Raw genomic sequence first — 19490 nt, 5'->3', positions numbered from 1 at the left:
TTGCAAAGGGAGGCAAATAGAGCCCCCTTTGGCGCTTCCTCCGCAGCCTGTGCTCGCCTGCACGTAGGCCGAAGCTGCGCATAGAATCAGAACTTAACATTTATATGTAGGCCGGGCATGGTGGCTCACGCCTGTAATCCCAGCACTTTGGGAGGCCGAGGCGGGCGGATCAGGAGGTCAGGAGATCGAGACCATCCTGGCTAACACGGTGAAACCCCGTCTCTACTAAAAATACAAAAAATTAGCTGGGCGTGGTGGGCGTAGCGGGCGCCTGTCGTCCCAGCTACTCGGGAGGTTGAGGCAGGAGAATGGCGTGAACCCGGGAGGCGGAGCTTGCAGTGAGCGGAGATCGTGCCACTGCACTCCAGCCTGGGCGACTGAGACTCTGTCTCAAAAAAAAAAAAAAAAAAAAAAAAAATTATATGTTAGGAAAATCTGGGTAAAGGGTTGATTACTTTGACAGTTTATGTAGGTCAGTGCCTTAAACTAACTTTTTTTTTTTTTTTTTTTTGAGACCAGGTCTCACTCTGTAACCCAGGCTGGAATGCCATGGCTGCAATCTCGGCTCACTGCAACCTCCGCCTCCCAGGTTCAAGTGATTCTCCTGCCTCAGCCTCCCCAGTAGCTGGGATTACAGGTGCCCGCCACCACGCCCAGCTAATTTTTGTATTTTTAGTAGAGATGGGGTTGCACCATGTTGGCCAGGCTGGTCTCCAACTCCTGACCTCAGGTGATCCACCGGCCTCGGCCTCCCAAAGTGCTGGATTACAGGCGTGAGCCACCACGCTGGGCCCTTAAACTAACTTTACATGAAACTTTCCTGCTGGTGAAAATGCACGTCTTGACAGAGGGAGTATTTCCACACTCTGCAGAGGGCACAGGGAAGTATGTTGAGCTCCCAGAGTCAAATCCTTCAGTGTCCCAGTCTTATCACCAGGTTTTGGTTCACTCTGGGGTTCCATTTCAACAGTCAAGAGGCTGGCTGCCAAGTCTGGGAATATTTTTAGCCTCCTGAATGGGACGTTTGCTTGTGAAGTATGAGGGCAGCAGGCTGCTTATCTGCCCTAGTTCAAGTTTTTGCTTTTTTTTTTCTGTTTTGATTCATTTTTGTTTCGATTCATTCATTCATTTATTGCTGCCGTATGATTTCAGTTCTTCCACACATTTGATACTTTAATACCGTTCTTGACCTGTTTTTATTTCCTTGGCTGAAAATGAGTAGATTGAGATGCAAGGTGAGAGAGGAAGGCTTGACCTTGCTGCCAAGAGTCTCATCCTCAAATCCTGGCGCCCGGTGGACATCAGGCCCCCCTCCTGCTGCCGTGTGGCCTGTGTGGCCTTGGGCTTCCCTCTGCTCTAAGGCCAGGGGAATGGCTCCACCGGACCGTGAGTCTGGGATTCCCTGCAAAACACTTGTGACTCCTCCAGGAGGAAAAGGCAGTAAGGGCCCGCTGAGTACGGGCAGGTAATTCTGCATAAATGCAAATGTTCCCTGGAAGGGATCAGGACACAGCTCTGGGAGGAAGCCTGCCCTGTCAAGGGCTGTGCCTGGAACTCGTTCATCCTGCTCTACTCAGCACTGCGTGATCGCTTCTTCTGTCACTCAGTGCCCAAGGGGCTGGACCTGGAGCCCTATCCAATCAGAGCCATGGGGCGAGGTCGTAGGAATTGTCAATCAGGCGCGCGGCTGGGAAGAGGGTGCGAGGTTCAAAGAACCAGCGGCGTCTTCTCCACGCCCCTGCGCTCAGCTCTAGCTTCGGTCACTGAGAGACGCCCTGGAAAGTCTGTGGCGGCCTCTGTCACACTGGGACCCCCACTGGCAGCGGGAAGCAGAGGGACGACCCTGGAACATCCCGGAAGCCGGGAAATGGTGCGTGTGCGTGGTCAAGTGTCCCCAAAGTGGGGAAAGGCTGGTTGGAACCGTCCAGAACCCGCTGCGGCGAAACCCGGGCCTCCGCCGCCGTCAGCTCCGGGGTCTGGGACCTGAGTTTCCCTGGCGCAGCTCTGCTCTGCAGGGTGAGGCTGGGCCGGCAGCCGAGACCCCGGGCGTCCTGTCCTCGGAACCCTCTCTGGGCAGCTCCACGCCCGCAGCCCCGCGTCTCCCCAAGATTCGGGGAGGGTCATGGAAGGGTCATGGGGGGAATCCCCACTCGTATGTGGGGTTCGTGCATGGGAGGAGCTGTGATCTGTGGGATCCTCAGTCTCTGTTTTCTTCCCAAAGAGGACCGGTTTCCCTCTGAGTCTTCAAAGGTTTGGGAAGGCAGCTGTCTAATGCCTTATCTTGTCCCCTCACCCTAACTCCTGGGGCTGGCAGTAAATCCCTAGATTTCCAGATTTCGCCCTGCATTTCAAAAAGCTGATTTCTCTCTGTCACAGGGGAACGACTGCTATCTGGGCCGGTAACGCTGGGGTAAAATAATTTTTACCGAGACAGTTGTAGGTAGAGTTATTAGCGAAAGTAGGAAAATCCGTTGCAAGGGAGGCCATGGGAAGCCTGCAGGAGAGAAACCGAGGCTTGTGGGCGATGTTATAGAATGGAACTTGGACTGGTTGATGGTGCCAAAGCAGCAGGGAGCTTAACTCGCATTCCTCTGTCAGCCCTGGTGTTTGATAAATTGAGGCGTTTGATGGTGAGCAGGAAGTCTGTGAATTAAGTGCGTTATCTGGGCAAGAAGGCCATGTCTTGGGCCATATGTCTTGGGCCATAAAGAAAGACATGTACAGGAGTTCCAGACCAGCCTGGCCAAGATGGCGAAACCCCTTCTCTAGTGAAAGTACAAAAATTAGCCGCACATGGTGGCACATGCCTGTAATCCCAGCTACTCGAGAGGCTGAGGCAGGAGAATCGCTTGAACCCATGAGGCGGCGGTTGCAGTGAACTGAGATCGCGCCACTGCACTCCAGTCTGGGTGACAGAGGGAGACTCCGTCTCAAAAAGAAAAAAAGAAAAAAAGAAAAGAAACAAAGTTAGACCTGTAACTTACCTGCATTCTCTTTTGTTTAAATTCTCTGGACATGAAGATAGGCAGATTTATAGCTTATTTGCTTTATCTTTCTGCTTTCCCCTGTTCCCCTTAGCCTGTCCCTAATTAAGACTTTAATTTAACAGCCTTTTCCCTTGTTCCCCTTAACCTTTTCCCTAATTAAGACTCCACACTGTCCTCAGTTCACAGCAACATAATGAACTCTTTGTCCCCCAGGCTGTATTTCAAACAAATGCAGTATTTTAACTGTCATTTTTTTCCCCCAGGCAGCAATATATGACTCTTTTTTAGAAGATACGATTTTTGTTTGTGAATATTTCATATGTGAGAATGCAGAGAATAACCACCTGTCAGGTGGTTTAACCACTCCGCTGTAAAAACGAACAAGAAAAATGTCTGCGCCTCTCCTCCTTTTATCTTCCCTGGGCACAGGCACATTATCTGAATGTGTCTGGGTTGAGGTTCCCCTTTGGAAACCACCGGCTGATGAGTCCTGAGCCCACACTATCTTCTCGGGGTGCTGGCTTTGATAACTGCCTGGGACTGGCACCAAGTGGATACAGCAGCCTTGTCTTGGAGGGTAGTGAATATCAGCCCCTGGGTCACTCCTCCCAGAGGACAACCTGAGATGCAGGGCTGGGGCCTCCCAGGGGAAGAGCTGGATGCTCTGTGGTGGGAGGATTCCCCTGGTATCCTCTTGTAAAAAGTTAAGCCCTGGGATACTCAATTTTCTCACCCCAAGCCCAGTTTTCTTCTTAGAGACATGGCTGGTCAGACACTCAGTTGCTGGTATTGAGGGGGTAAAATAGAAATCATTCCCATCCTTTGAATTCTTTTAGACTAGTGAAGCAAGAAAAACTATCCGAAAGGTCAAGGATAACTTACCCCAGTGAGGTGGTGCAAGAGCCTGAAAGTACACAGTGCGGTGTCTGGTGGTTGGGGGTGGGGAGTAGTCCCTGAGCACTTCAGTGAGCAGCTTGGGGGTGGGGGATGTCCCAGGTGACAGGAGGACCTGACCTAACCCTTGAATGAGACTTGTCTGTGTTCCAGTCAGCACTGCCCCTCCCCGGGGTTGTCAACCTTGAAAAGATTTGTTCACTCATTTCTGTTCAGTTTTTTCTTAACTGTAAAATGCGTTCTATCATTAGAGATTGATAGAGAAGATAAGATGTTCCTAAAGGGACAAGAGAGAGTTGGATTTCAGAAAACAAATTATATACATCTAGTCCTATATGCCTTTTAAAAATTCTTGTTTACTTTTCTGTCATACTACACAGAGCCTGTGTAGTAAGTTTCCCAGGTCTGTTTTGTTGTTGTTGTTGTTGTTGTTGTTTAGTTTTTTAATTGGGTTATTTCAAATAGAATTTCAGGGCTTAGCAGAGAAAATGCTACCAGGAAAAATAAATTGGAAAAAACTTTCTTTCATGATGACTACAGAAAAATGAATACTGTCTCAAGGCTCTTAAAATACTTTTTCTGGAACCGGGCGCGGTGGCTCAAGCCTGTAATCCCAGCACTTTGGGAGGCCGAGACGGGCGAATCACGAGTTCAGGAGATCGAGACCATGCTGGCTAACACGGTGAAACCCCGTCTCTACTAAAATACAAAAAAAAATTAGCCGGGCGAGGTGGCGGGCGCCTGTAGTCCCAGCTACTCGGGAGGCTGAGGCAGGAGAATGGCGTGAACCCGGGAGGCGGGGCTTGCAGTGAGCTGAGATCCGGCCACTGCACTCCAGCCTGGGCAACAGAGCCAGACTCCGTCTCAAAAAAAAAAAAAAAAAAAAAACTTTTTCTGGTATGAGAAAGGTAGAACCACATTCAAAATGGAAGCTGAGGTAATAGAGTGAATAAAAATTCATGAAAACAAGCAGATCTGTAATTAGTTGATTATTGTATATGGAGGTGTTAGGCAGAAGATTGATTATTCTCCTGGAGATAAGAATTTGTCCCTGTTCTTTGGGTTGAAGTGGCTGTCATTTGTATCACTGCCTGGCAATACCTGCTGTGCCATAGTTTCTCATACGTTAAATAGATGCTCGTGTTCCAGAATTTGCCGTTTTCCGCTGGGCTTTGTACCCATCACTTTGCTAACACCATACTCTCCTGATTACTGTAGACTTCAAAACCTTGATGTGTGGTAGAGAAAGGGCTTCCCTGTCTTAATTACATAGGGTTGCTCTACTAGATTGCCATAAACTGCATGCCTTAAACAACATTCGTTCATTTCTCAAACGGGTAGAGGCTGGGAATCCAAATTCAAGTAGGTCAGATCTCTGGTTAGGGCCCACTTCCAGGTTTAAAGATGGCAGTCTTCCCCTTATGTCCTTACATAGTGGAGATATGTCTGTAATGTCTATTTTTGGTACTAGGGCAATGTTGGCCTTATAACATCAATTAGAAAGTATTACCTCTGTGCTGGGCGCAGTGGCTCACACCTGTAATCCCAGTACTTTGGGAGGCCGAGGTGGGTGGATCACCTGAGGTCAGCAGTTCAAGACCAGCCTGGCCAACATGGTGAAACCCTGCTTCTGTTTTCTGGAAGACATTGTAGAGAATTGGTATCATTTCTTCCATAAGTATTTGCCATAAATCACCAGTGAAACCATCCTTGCCTGTTCCTTTTTCTTGGGATATTTATCATTTATTGATTCAATTTCTTCAATAGATGTAGGCCTACTCATATTACTTGGTGTTACTTTTATGAGTTTTGGTAGACTGTGTCTTTTATGAAATGGGTCCATTCCATGTAATTTATCAAATATGTGGCCAGTTGTTTCTAATATTCTTTCATGGTTCTCTTAATGTCCATAGGGTTAGTAGTGATGGCCTCTCTTTTTTCTGTGTTAACTTTGCTGTGGGCTTATCAATTTTACAGATCTTTTCAGAGAATCATCTGTTGGTTTGTTGATGTTTTGTTTTGTTTTGTTTTGTTTTGTTTTTTTGAAATGAAGTCTTGCTCTGTCGCCCAGGCTGGAGTGCAGTGACGTCATCTCGGCTCACTGCAACCTCCGCTTCCTGGGTTCAAGCGTTTCTCCTGCCTCAGCTACTGGGTTACAGGCATGTGCCACCAAGCGTGGCTAATTTTTATGTTTTTAGAGGACGGGGTTTCACTATGTTGGCCAGACTGGACTCAAACTCCTGACCTCATGATCTGCTCGCGTTGGCCTTCCAAAGTGCTGGGATTACAGGCATGAGCGACCGCGCCTGGCCTTGATGTGTGCCTTAATTACAATCTGTTGTCCCAAGTAGTTGCAGGCTATTTGTGTATTTTGCACCGTTTTTCAGCATTTCTTATGTTTGACCCTAACTGGATTCCATCGTAGATGAAATAGAAAAGAGAGCCTTGTTTCACACCTTCTGATCATCCCCAGAATGATTGGAAAATACAAAGACAATAATTTGTGAATAACATCTGATCTGCTTTCTCTAGAATAGTGACCAGAGTTCCACACTGGGATCTCAGGCTGCTGTCTTCAAGACTGGCACAGAGGTGGGGAGTGATTGGGCCAAGGACAAATAAAAACTCCACAAGGGTTTTCTACCATTTTTTCACTTTTATTTATCTATTTGTTTATCTCTTTGTTAATGATATGGGGTGCTGAATATTGTAGTTTCAAAATCCTTTATCTGTTTTTGAAAAACTGTCACTTTGTTGGTCAGAGGGTTTTTTGTTTGTTTGTTTGTTTGTTTGTTTTTGAGACGGAGTTTCGCTCTTGTCAACCAGGCTGGAGTGCAATGGCGCAGTCTTGGCTCACTGCAACCGCCACCTCCTGGGTTCAAACAATTCTCCTGCCTCAGCCTCCCAAATAACTGGGATTAGAGGCATGCGCCACCACACCTGGCTAATTTTGTATTTTTAGTAGAGATGGGGTTTCTCCATGTTGGTCAGGCTGGTCTCGAACTCCTGACCTCAGGTGATCCACCTACCTCGGCCACCCAAAGTGCTGGGATTACAGGTGTGAGCCACCGCGCCCAGCCAGTGAGAAGGTTTGTTTGTTTGTTTGTTTTTTGTTTCTGTTTTTGCTTTTTTTTTAAAATCATTTTTAGATGTTTGTGACTTCTATTAGATTTGGTAATGTAATTTTATTTATTTTTTTTGAGACAGAATCTCACTATATTGCCATTGCTGGAATGCAGTGGCTCAATAATGGTTCACTACAGTCTTCATGTCCTGGGCTCAGGTGATCCTCCCACCTCAGCCTCCCCATTAACTGGGACTACAGGCATACCACCATGCCTGGCTAATATTTTTTTTTTTTTTTTTGAGACGGAGTCTCGCTCTGTCGCCCAGAATGGAGTGCAGTGGCCGGATCTCAGCTCACTGCAAGCTCCGCCTCCCGGGTTTACGCTATTCTCCTGCCTCAGCCTCCCGAGTAGCTGGGACTACAGGCGCCAGCCACCTCGCCCGGCTAGTTTTTTTGTATTTTTTAGTAGAGATGGGGTTTCACTGTGTTAGCCAGGATGGTCTCAATCTCCTGACCTCGTGATCCGCCCGTCTCGGCCTCCCAAAGTGCTGGGATTACAGGCTTGAGCCACCGCGCCCGGCCCTGGCTAATATTTTTTGTATTTTTTTTGCAGAGACAGGGTTTCGCCCTGTTGCCCAGGCTGGTCTCAAACTCCTGGGCTCAAATGGTCCATCTGCCCTGGCCTCTCAAAGTGCTGAGATTACAGGCATGAGCCATGGTGCCCAGCTGGTAGTGTAATTTTTAGTTATTTAGGTCTGTTTTAGTTATTTAGGGAATCTTATAAATATTCATGAGAGATAACATTGAGTTCTTTTCTAATAATACAGTCTCCCATTGCCCTTCTTTCCTTCTCCTTTGACATTACCCAATAAGATGTTCAAAATTTTTCCACTGGAATGGTGAAATATCTTTTTTTTTTTTTTTTTTTTTTTTTTTTGAGACGGAGTCTCGCTCTGCCGCCCAGGCTGGAGTGCAGTGGCCAGATCTCGGCTCACTGCAAGCTCCACATCCCAGGTTCACGCCATTCTCCTGCCTCAGCCTCCCGAGTATCTGGGACTACAGGCGCCCGCCACCTCGCCCGGCTAGTTTTTTGTATTTTTTAGTAGAGACGGGGTTTCACCGTGTCAGCCAGGATGGTCTCGATCTCCTGACCTCATGATCCGCCCGTCTCGGCCTCCCAAAGTGCTGGGATTACAGGCTTGAGCCACCGCGCCCGGCCGAAATATCTTTTATTATTTGTCATGCTTAACTACATTTGATCTAGAGGAAACCAGTTACCAGCTTCCAGATTTTCTGTTAGTATAATCCCAGAGGATGTGCCAAATCCTCCAACTAACAAGTTGCAAAAAAACGTGAAATTTTATCTACCAGGCTCTCTCATTAGAGACCCAGTGCCTATAGTGTTTTTTGCTGGCTGGTTTAGTCTGTTTTTTGTTGCTTAAGAATAATCTGAATCTGGATAATTTATAAGGAACAATATTTGTTTTTTACTGTTGTGGAGGCTGGGAAGTCCAGGGTTAAGCCTGGGCGTCTGGTGAAAACCTTCTTGCTGGTGGGGACTCTGCAGAGTTCCTAGATGGCACAAAGCATTACATGGCAACGGCTGAAGTACCTAACTCGGGTCTCTTCCATCTTATAAGGACACTAGTCCCCTTCCTGAGGTAATTTACTTATTCATTAAGCCATTGATCCATGAATAGATTAACTTATTCATGAGGTGTGAACCTTCAAGACTCAATCACCTTTTCGATCCCCACCTTTTATTACTCCCACTTTGCAGATTAACTTTCAACATGTGTTTTGGAGGGGACAACCATTCAAACTTAGCAGTGGCTGATCACATACACTCCCTCTGCTGAGTTTGTAAGATTCTAAACTCTCAGAACATAGGAGTTAAGAAAATAATATACTTTTTGCATAAACAGTTTAGATACAATCAAGCCCTGTTATTAGTTACATTGGTGGGGCACTCCCTAAATCCAGTTCCTAGACACCATAAAAGGTCCAACTTGAGAATAAGAATTTTTAAGGACATGTAGTCTCAGGACTGCTAATGGTGGCTCTCTTCTGCACAATCAGTAGTAGGACTTTGTCAGTAGGACTTTGACAAGAACTGCAACCCAATATAGGAATAGACATTAGGGTGATCCAGGCAATAAGACTCATTTAACTCACCAAGAAGAAACCTGTTCCTATTTACCTGTTTGGTAAAGTAACTTTACCAAACATGTTGAATTCTACCATCAAAATGGCTGTGTGGGAGAAAGTGAGTATAGAGAGAATATGAGAGAGTTTACTATGTCATTGAATAAATGCTTGAAAAGCACAGCATCATATGAAGTTTATGAATTGAGTATAGCTTTTTCAGTACTGTCACTCAACCTTTCTCCTCTATCTATGTGGAATGTTTCAGGACACAGTGGCCTTTGAGGATGTGGCTGTGAACTTCACCCAGGAGGAATGGGCTTTGTTGGGTCCATCACAGAAGAATTTGTACAGATATGTGATGCAAGAAACCATCAGGAACCTGGACTGTATAAGTAAGGATGGTATCATGTCTTCACTTAATCAATTACAGACATTTGTTTCATGGTCATCAGTGCTGTTCAATGATTTGAAATATGGAAAGGGCATATGATGGACTCTTGAACGACACAGAATTCAGAGGTGACAGCCCTGAAAGAAGTACTTCCTCATATAATTTTTTGTCCACCACAGCTTAGGTAGCCATTGACCAGCAGCCTTACTGGTAACATAAGCAGTTGATTGGCTGGGCACGGTGGCTCACGCCTATAATCCCAGCACATTGGGAGGCCAAGGCAGGCGGATCACGAGGTGAGGAGTTCGAGACCAGCCTGACCAACATGGTGAAACCCCGTCTCTACTAAAAATACAAAAGTTAGCCAGGCATGGTGGCGTGTGCCTATAATCCCAGCTACTCAGGAGGCTGAGGCAGCAGAATCACTTGAGCCCAGGAGGCAGAGGTCGCAGTGAGCCGAGATCATGCCACTGCACTCCAGCCTGGGAGACACAGCGAGAATCCCTCTCAAAAAAATAAAATAATAAAATAAAATTGATTAATCCATATTAATCCATATATTGTAAGTCATGTATTACATACTTTATTCTCACAATAAAGTGAGCTAGAGAAAGAAAATACTGATAAGAAAATCATAAAGAAGAGAAACTATATTTACTATTCATTAAGTGGAGGTAGATGATTAGAAGGTCTTTATCCTCATCTTTACACTGAGAAGGCTAAATAAGAGGAGGGATTGATCTTGGTGTCTTAGGGATAGCAGAGACTGAAGAAAATTCATATATAGGTGGAGCTGTGCAGTTCAAACATGTGTTGTTAAAGAATCAACTGTAAGGCCGGGTACAGTGGCTCATGTCTCTAATCCCAGCACTTTGGGAGGCCGAGGTGGGAAGATCACTTGAGGTCAGGAGTTCAAGACCAGCCTGGCCAACATGGTGAAACCCTGTCTCCAATAAAAATACAAAAATTAGGCCGGGCGCGGTGGCTCAAGCCTGTAATCCCAGCACTTTGGGAGGCCGAGACGGGCAGATCACGAGGTCAGGAGATCGAGACCATCCTGGCTAACACGGTGAAACCCCGTCTCTACTAAAAAATACAAAAAACTAGCCGGGCGAGGTGGCGGGCGCCTGTAGTCCCAGCTACTCGGGAGGCTGAGGCAGGAGAATGGCATAAACCCGGGAGGCGGAGCTTGCAGTGAGCCGAGATCGCGCCACTGCACTCCAGCCTGGGTGACAGAGCCAGACTCCGTCTCAAAAAAAAAAAAAAAAAAAAATACAAAAATTAGCTGGGTGTGGTGGCAGGCACCTGTAGTCCCAGTTACTCAGGAGGCTGAAGCAGGAGAATCGCTTGAACCTGGGAGGTGGAGGTTGCCGTGAGCTGAGATCGTGCTAGTGCACTCCAGCCTGGGCAACAGAGTGAGACTCTGCCTCCACCCCCAAACTGTACAGAATTAACTGTAGTTTGATGAATGAATCATGTATGATTGCAGTATACGTAAAATCTTAGTGTTTTATATAATTTTATAATAATTTATAGTGATTTTCTGGGTCTACCTTTTAGGAAAGATATGGGAAGGCCAGAATACTGAAGATCAGAAGAAAAATCCTAGGAGAAATCTAAGGTAATTTGCACTCACAGGAGAAAGTTATGTTTCTGAAGTGATTCTCAGAATGAAAGGAAATTTTAAAAACAAAATGAACAAGCCCAGCTTAAATTTATTTTTTAATTTTTAAAATAATTATTATTATTATTTTTAGTCAGGGCCTTGCATTGTTGCCCAGGCTGGAGTCCAGTGATATGATCTTGGCTCACTGCAGCCTCAACCTCCCAGGTTCTTGTGACCCTCCCACCAGAGCCTCCTGAGTAGCGGGGACTACACCTGCACGCCACCACACCTGGTTAATTTTTGTATTTTTTGTAGAGACAGGGTTTTGGCATGGTTCCCAGGCTGGTCTTGAATTCCTGCGCTCAAGCAATCTGCCTGCCTTGGCCTCCCCAAATGCCAGGATTACCGGCGTAAGTCACTGCACCAGCCTAAATTTATTTAGTCTTTAAAAATTTCCTCCTAAGGCCGGGCGCGGTGGCTCAAGCCTGTAATCCCAGCACTTTGGGAGGCCGAGGCGGGTGGATCACGAGGTCAGGAGATCGAGACTATCCTGGCTAACATGGTGAAACCCCGTCTCTACTAAAAAAAAAAATACAAAAAACTAGCCGGGCGTGGTGGCGGGTGCCTGTAGTCTCAGCTACTTGGGAGGCTGAGGCGGGAGAATGGCGTGAACCCGGGAGGCGGAGCTTGCAGTGAGCCGAGATGACGCCACTGCACTCCAGCCTGGGAGACACAGCGAGACTCCGTCTCAAAAAAAAAAAAAAAAAAATTTCCTCCTAAAACATATTCTAAGAATTTACATATGAGGCTGGACATGGTGGCTCATGCCTGTAATCCCAGCACTTTCGGAGGCTGAGGCGAGCAGATTACTTGAGGTCAGGAGATTGAGACCAGCCTGGCCAACATAGCGAAACCCTTTCTCTACAAAAGTATAAAAGTTAGCCGATCATGGTGGTGTGCACCTTTAACCCCAGCTGCTTGGGAGGCTGAGGCAGGAGAATTGCATGAACATAGGAGGCGAAGGTTGCAGTGAGCCAAGATTGCACCATTGCACTCCAGCCTGGCGACACAGCAAGACTCCGTCTCAAAAAAAAAAAAAAAAAAAAAATTAGCCAAGTGTGTTGGTGCACACCTATAGTTCCAGCTACTCATGAAGCTGAAGTAGGTAGATCATTTGAGTTCAGGAGGTCAAGGCTGCATGAACCATCATCCTGCTACTGCACTCCAGCATGGGTGACAGAGCAAGATCCTGTTTCAAAAAATAAATTAATTAATTAAAAGAAAACACAAAAACCCTGCTGGTGTTGGGTTGTCTTGCATAGCCTTCAGTTCATTCATGTTCATACAGGGCATGGAGCCTACACTTTGCATGGTAATGTTAAAAAGGTATATCTGACCAGGTGCAGTGACTCACATCTGTAATCCCAGCACTTTGGGAGGCCAAGGCAGGTGGATCATGAGGTCAGGAGTTTGAGAACAGCCTGGTCAACATGGTGAAACCCCATCTCTACTAAAAATACAAAATTAGCTGGGCGTGGTGGCGTGTGCCTCTAATCCCAGCTACTTGGGAGGTTGAGGCAGGAGAATTGCTTGAACCCGGGAGGAAGAGGTTGCAGTGAGCCGAGATCATGCCACTGCACTCTAGCCTGGGTGACAGAGCAAGACTCCATCTCAGGAAAAAAAAAAAAAAAGGAAAGAAAAAGTATATCTGATACCTATTAATACACATAAAATCATTTAGAAACAACTATTTAGTAACGTACTTCTCATTTTTTATAGATGTCATATGTTAGAGAGATTCAGTGAAAGTAAAGACAGTAGTCAATGTGGAGAAACATTTAGCCTGATTCGAGGTAGTATTGTGAACAACAGCATTTGTCCTGGAGAAGATCCATGTCAAAGCACCGAGTGTGAAGAAGTCATAATGGGTCATTTATCCCTTAATAGCCACATCAGAGTTGATGCTGGATACAAACCATGTGAGTATCAGGAATATGGCGAGAAGCCACATACACATAAACAACGTGGGAAAGCCTTCAGTTATCATCACTCCTTTCCGTCGCGTGGAAGGCCTCACACTGGAAAGAAACGCTATGAGTGTAAGGAATGTGGAAAAACCTTCAGTTCTCGTAGAAACCTTCGAAGACACATGGTAGTGCAAGGTGGAAACAGACCTTACAAATGTAAGTTGTGTGGGAAAGCTCTTTTTTGGCCCAGTTTATTGCGTATGCATGAAAGAACGCACACTGGAGAGAAACCATATGAATGTAAGCAGTGTTCTAAAGCCTTTCCTTTTTACAGTTCCTATCTAAGACATGAGAGAATGCACACTGGGGAGAAACCGTATGAATGTAAGCAGTGTTCTAAGGCCTTGCCTGTTTCCAGTTCCTATATAAGACATGAAAGAACTCACACTGGAGAGAAACCCTATGTATGTAAACAATGTGGGAAAGCCTTCAGTGTTTCCAGTTCCCTTCGAAGACACGAAACCACTCACAGTGCAGAGAAACCCTATGAGTGTAAGCAATGCAGGAAAGCATTTCATCATCTTGGAAGCTTTCAAATACACATGAAAAGACACACTGGAGATCGACCTCATAAATGTAAGATATGTGGGAAAGGCTTTGATCGTCCCAGTTTAGTTCGATATCATGAACGAATTCACACAGGAGAGAAACCCTATGAATGCAAGCAGTGTGGGAAAGCGTTATCTCATAGCTCAAGCTTTCGAAGACACATGATAATGCACACTGGAGGTGGACCTCATAAATGCAAGGTATGTGGGAAAGCCTTTGTTTATCCCAGTGTATGTCAGAGACACGAAAAGTCTCACAGTGGAGAGAAACCCTATGAATGCAAGCAGTGTGGGAAAGCGTTATCTCATAGCTCAAGCTTTCGAAGACATATGGTAATGCATACGGGAGATGGGCCGAATAAATGCAAGGTATGTGGGAAAGCCTTTGTTTATCCCAGTGTATGTCAAAGACATGAAAAGACTCACTGGAGAGAAACAATATGAATGTAAACAATGATAAAGTCTTCTATATTTCCAGTTCCCTTTGACATCATGAATAAACTTACACTGGACAGAAACCCTATAAATGTAAATGTGGGAAAGCCTTTCATAATTTTTATTCGTTTCAAAATCATGAAACAACTCACACTGGAGAGATACTATATGAATGTAAGGAATGTGGGAAAGCAATCAATTTTTTAAAAATACCATTGTCAATATATAACAACTCACAGAGCAGAAAAACCCTGTGAGTGTAAAATATGTAAGGAAGCCATTCCCTTTGGTCATTTTGAAGCCTTCAGTCATTTTGGTAACTTAAAAGTACATGAGGCTGGACACAGTGGCTCACGCCTGTAATCCCAGCACTTTGGGTGGGCAGATCGCTTGACCTCAGGAAGTTGAGACTAGCCTGGGCAAAATGGTGAAACTCTGTCCCTACAAAAAATAGACAAATTAGCAGATGTGGTTGTATGCACCTGTAGTCCCAGATACTTGGGAGGCTGGGGTGGGAAGATCTCTTGAACCCAAGGGGTGGGGGTAGCAGTGAGCCAAGACGCACTGCACTCCAGCCTGGGCAACAGAGCCAGACCCTGTCTCAAAAAAAAAAAAATACATGAAAGGATTAACTCTGGAGAGAAGTCATATGAATGTAAGAAATGTAGAAAAGCATTGAATTTTCTCAGGTCCTTGCGTAGACATAAAAGGACTCACTGGAGAGATACTCTATAAATGTGTGAAATGTGGGAAAATATTCTTTAATGTTATTTCATTTCAGATAGAAATAATTCTCATTGGAGATAAACCCTATGAATGTAAACACATAGTAAAGCCTTAATTAGCCTCAGTTTTTTTCAAATACAATCCCCTAATATGTGCAGGAGATTGGTGCCACCACCCCCTGGGCATACCTAAATCCACACATGGCAAGTCTCTTTTTAAAAAAGACGTATTTGGGTTAGGCACAGTGACTCACGTCTGTAATCCTAGCACTTAAGGAGTCCAAGGGAGGTGGATCACTTGAGCCCAGGAGTTAGAGGCCAGCCTGGGTAACATGGCAAAACCCTGTCTCTACAAAAGATACACAGATTAGCTGAGTGTGGTGGCATGTACCTGTAGTCCCAGCTACTAGGGAGGCTAAGGTGGGAGGATCACTTGAGCCTGGGAGGCTGAGGTTCCAATGAGTCAAATCACATCAGTGCACTCTAGCATGGGCAACAGAATGAGATCCTGTCTGTAAAAATAAAAAATATTTACATATTTCTTTCTTTTTTTTTTTTTTTTTGAGATGGAGTCTCACTCTGTTGCCCAGGCTGGAGTACAGTGGCGTGATCTTGGCTCACTGCAACCTCCACCTCCCGGGTTCAAGCAATTCTCCTGCTTCAGCCTCCCGAGTAGCTGGGATTACAGGTGCCTGCCCCCACGCCCAGCTAATTTTTGTACTTTTAGTAGAGACGAGGTTTCACCATGTTGGCCAGGCTGGTCTTGAACTCGTGACCTCAGGTAATCCACTCGCCTTGGCCTCCCAAAGCGTTGGTATTACAGGTGTGAGCCACCGCGCCCAGCATTGAAGTGCATTTCTAATAGACAAATAGTTTTTTTTTTTTTTTTTTTTTTTTTTTGAGACGGAGTCTGGCTCTGTTGCCCAGGCTGGAGTGCAGAGGCCGGATCTCAGCTCACTGCAAGCTCTGCCTCCCGGGTTTACGCCATTCTCCTGCCTCAGCCTCCCGAGTAGCTGGGACTACAGGCGCCCGCCACCTCGCCCGGCTAGATTTTTGTATTTTTTTTTTAGAGACGGGGTTTCACCGTGTTAGCCAGGATGGTCTCGATCTCCCGACCTTGTGATCCGCCCGTCTCGGCCTCCCAAAGTGCTGGGATTACAGGCTTCAGCCACCGCGCCCGGCCGACAAATAGTTTTAATTGCCTCTTCTTTTATTTTTCTGTTTAGAGATAGGGTCTCACTTTGTCACCAGGATAGAGTGCAGTGGCATGATCATAGCTCACTGGAACCTCGAACCTGGGCTCAAGGCATCCTCTTGCCTCAGCCTCCCAAGTAACTGGAACTAGAGACACACCCTGCCACACCTTGCTAATTTTTTCTTTTTTTTTTTTAGAGATAGAGGTCTCACTATGTTGCCCAGGCTGGCCCCTCGCTCCTGGCCTCAAGCAATCCTCCAACCTCGGCCTCTGAAAGTGCTGGGATTGCAAGTGTGAGCCACTGTGCCCAGAGATATGTTTAATTCTTAGATGGTTTTAAAATTGCTGTATACTAAAGAGCTTATGAAACATGACATTTTGGTATTTGTTGTGACTTTACCACTGGCCTCTTGGAGCAAAGAAAACCCTTCTTCTCCATCACTTTCAGCCCATCCCCGAGCAGGATGGGCTGACTGACAAGGGGGACCCTTTTGCTGCCTGCTAGTGCACACGCTTCCCTGAATCCCAGACTGAGCACATTGGTTGCCATGTGCAAGTGCTACAGCCTCAGCACACTGCTGACCACACATGCATCCTCCTGATCAGTTCCCGTGAATGGCCATTCCTGCACTTCAGGAGCAGTGGGCCAGGCCATACCAGTGCTGGGAAGGCGGCCTCGCCCTGACCACATCATCTTCTTAAGGATGTCTCACTTGTCTCCTCTCCCAGTTCCAGCCCCAGCCCCTTGCTGCCCCTACCTGAGATGTTCTGTTAATTCAAATATCCCAGTGGTGAGGAATATGCAGTACCCTTATGGCTGGGTCAGGTTAAGGGGGAAACTTGTAAGACGCACTTCTGAAATTTCACAGGGAAGTATGGATCTTCAAATTCAGCTTCTGGTTCAGCAGGTTAGGGACGGAGTGTGAGAGTCCGCATTTCTAACTCTCCCACGTGTCATCGTGTTAGTCCATGGAACATAGTTAGAGTGCGGAGGTAATAAAAGACATGGTTAGATAGGCAGTAAGGTTACAGTTTTATAGGATAAGTTATACTTTTAAAGATAGGTTACACTTTTTTTTTTTTTTTTTTTTTTGAGACAGAGTCTCACTCTGTCATCCAGGTTGGAGTGCAATGGCGCGATCTCGGCTCACTGCAACCTCCGCCTCCTGGATTCAAGTGATTCTTCTGCTTCAGCTTCCAGAGTAGCTGGCACTACAGGTGTCTGTCACCATTCCCGGCTAATTTTTGTATTTTTAGTAGAGACGGGGTTTCACCGTATTGGCCAGGCTGGTCTCGAACTCCTGACCTTGTGATCCGCCCATCTCGGCCTCCTAAAGTGCTGGGATTATAGGCATGAGCCATTGCACCCAGCCTTTTATAGGATTTTGAGCAGAGAGGTGATGTTTGGTTTGTGTTTGAAGAAGCTTACTCCTACTGGTGGGCAGAGAATAGATGGTAGAGGGGATCTGGGAGACCAGCTTAAGAGCTGTAGTTGTAGTTTCAAGAGAGGTTGTGCTGGCGTGGGTTAGGGTAATGTTAGCGGATATCGACAGAAGGTTGTGTATTGAGAAGTCTAGTTATGAACCCAAGCTGTGTTTTTGGAGCCAGGTTCCAGGGTGGGGAAAGGCCCCATCAATCCCACTATTTAGCAGTTCTGGATATAAACAGAGGATCAGTGGTGATTGTCTTCAGTGCAGTAGAGAAGAGTGTGTGGCTCTAAAATATGATGGTAGAAAGGGTTCTCACACTAGTCTGAGAGGTTACGGGAGGCTTCCCCAGTGGGACTAATTCTCAAAGCCTGAAGGTGGCCGGGTGCGATGGCTCACACCTATAATTCCAACACTTTGGGAGGCTGAGGTGGGCTGATCACTTGAGGTCCAGAATTCCAGACCAGACCAACCTGGCCAACATGGTGAAACCCTGTTCCTACTAAAAAATACAAAACTTAGCCAGGCATGGTTGCACATGCTTGTAATCCCAGCTACATGGGACGCTGAGGCAGGAGAATGGCTTGAATCTGGGAGGTGGAGGTTTCATTGAGCTGAGATCACGCCACTGGACTCCAGCCTGGGCGAAAGAGTGAGACTTCGTCTAAAAACAAAACAAAACCAAACCAAACCTGAAGGTTGACTAGGATTTACACAGGCAGGGGCAGCTCCCAAAGGATTTCTGATGGAGCAAAGGAGAGAAGAGAGTCAACTATGAGTCTTATTTTCAGAGCCCCTGGGTGCTGCCCCTCACTCAGAGGAGCGAGGCCAGGGGAGATGATTGTAGGGGAAATGAAGGGTTATGTTTTGTAATCACTCATGGCATGTTTGAGTCAAACAAGTGAAGTGTTGACCAGAGTATTGGATCTGGAGCCTGAGAGAAAGATCTCAATGAAATTTTGAGAACATTATCATATGGATGCTATTTGACGCTCTGGGTCTAGCCGAGGCCACCTTGTTTCAGGGTAAGGGGCAAAGTATAGCAGAAGACAAATGCTCAGGAGACCAATGACTGTCCACCTCCGAGGTTAGCAGGAGGAGCAGCCTGCAATAGACTGGGCAGGCCAGTGACTTAGGAGGAGAATGAATTGGGTGTCCCTTCCCGGAATCCTCCAGGAGAGGGTATTTAAAGATGGGAGAGTGGTCATCTATGTCACGAAACCAAACTGAGTTTCCTTTACTTCTATCTATATTCTCCTGTATAAAAGTCCTCCAGCTGTTTGGAAGGCTGAGCTGGGAAAATCACTTGAGCCCAGGAGTTTCAGGTTACGGTAAGCTGTGATGACACCACTGCACTCCAGCCTGGGCCACGGAGTGAGACCCCAGCTCTTTAAAAATAAAAAAAGTCGGCCGGGCGCGGTGGCTCAAGCCTGTAATCCCAGCACTTTGGGAGGCCAAGGCGGGTGGATCACGAGGTCAGGAGATCGAGACTATCCTGGCTAACATGGTGAAACCCCGTCTCTACTAAAAATACAAAAAAAAACTAGCCGGGCGTGGTGGCGGGTGCCTGTAGTCTCAGCTACTTGGGAGGCTGAGGCGGGAGAATGGCGTGAACCCAGGAGGCGGAGCTTGCAGTGAGCCGAGATCACGCCACTGCACTCCAGCCTGGGAGACACAGCGAGACTCCGTCTCAAAAAAAATAAAATAAAATAAAATAAAAATAAAAAAAGTCCTCCAATAAACTGTTTTTAGCCATTTTCCAGTAAGAAAAATAAAAAGTTTCATGTTATAGTAAGGGTGGGATTAATATTCACACATTCTTTCTAGGGTGTGGACTTCCCAGGGTTGTGCTGAGACCAGTATTTTTTATTTTATTTATTTTATTTTATTTTTTATATTTTATTTTTTTGAGACGGAGTCTCACTTTGTCACCCAGGCTGGAGTGCAGTGATGCAATCTCGCCTCACTGCAAGCTCCGCCTCCCGGGTTCAAGGGATTCTCTTGTCTCAGTCTCCCGAGTAGCTGGGACTACAGGCGCCC

At 46.2% G+C, this 19490-nt stretch overlaps 1 protein-coding gene and 1 long non-coding RNA gene across 6 annotated transcripts in view; one reads left to right on the top strand and one right to left on the bottom strand.

Annotated features, from left to right (window-relative positions):
• The window catches only part of LOC112427563 (uncharacterized), a 137653-nt gene that overhangs the window by 4334 nt on the left and 113829 nt on the right, over positions 1-19490 (bottom strand). The window lies entirely within an intron of this gene.
• The window catches only part of LOC105468780 (zinc finger protein 44), an 83843-nt gene continuing 65100 nt past the window's right edge, over positions 748-19490 (top strand). For 3 of the 5 annotated variants that reach the window (XR_003019166.2, XM_011719435.3, XM_071087542.1), the window contains exons 1-4: positions 749-1870; positions 9362-9488; positions 11048-11108; positions 12873-13869. Coding sequence is in view for 4 of the 5 variants with exons in the window: in XM_011719435.3 (XP_011717737.3) it covers positions 1649-1870; positions 9362-9488; positions 11048-11108; positions 12873-13869 (1407 nt within the window). In the remaining variant the exon portion in view is untranslated. Of the gene's footprint in view, positions 1871-9361; positions 9489-11047; positions 11109-12872; positions 13870-19490 lie in introns of all 5 variants that reach the window. The other 2 variants (XM_071087543.1, XM_011719166.3) reach the window with 2 other exon arrangements.

The sequence above is a fragment of the Macaca nemestrina genome, chromosome 20 (assembly GCF_043159975.1).
Source record: "Macaca nemestrina isolate mMacNem1 chromosome 20, mMacNem.hap1, whole genome shotgun sequence".
NCBI lineage: Eukaryota > Metazoa > Chordata > Mammalia > Primates > Cercopithecidae > Macaca > Macaca nemestrina.
The sequence above is the reverse complement of the archived record's forward strand: the minus strand, read 5'-3'. Positions and strand labels throughout refer to the sequence as shown.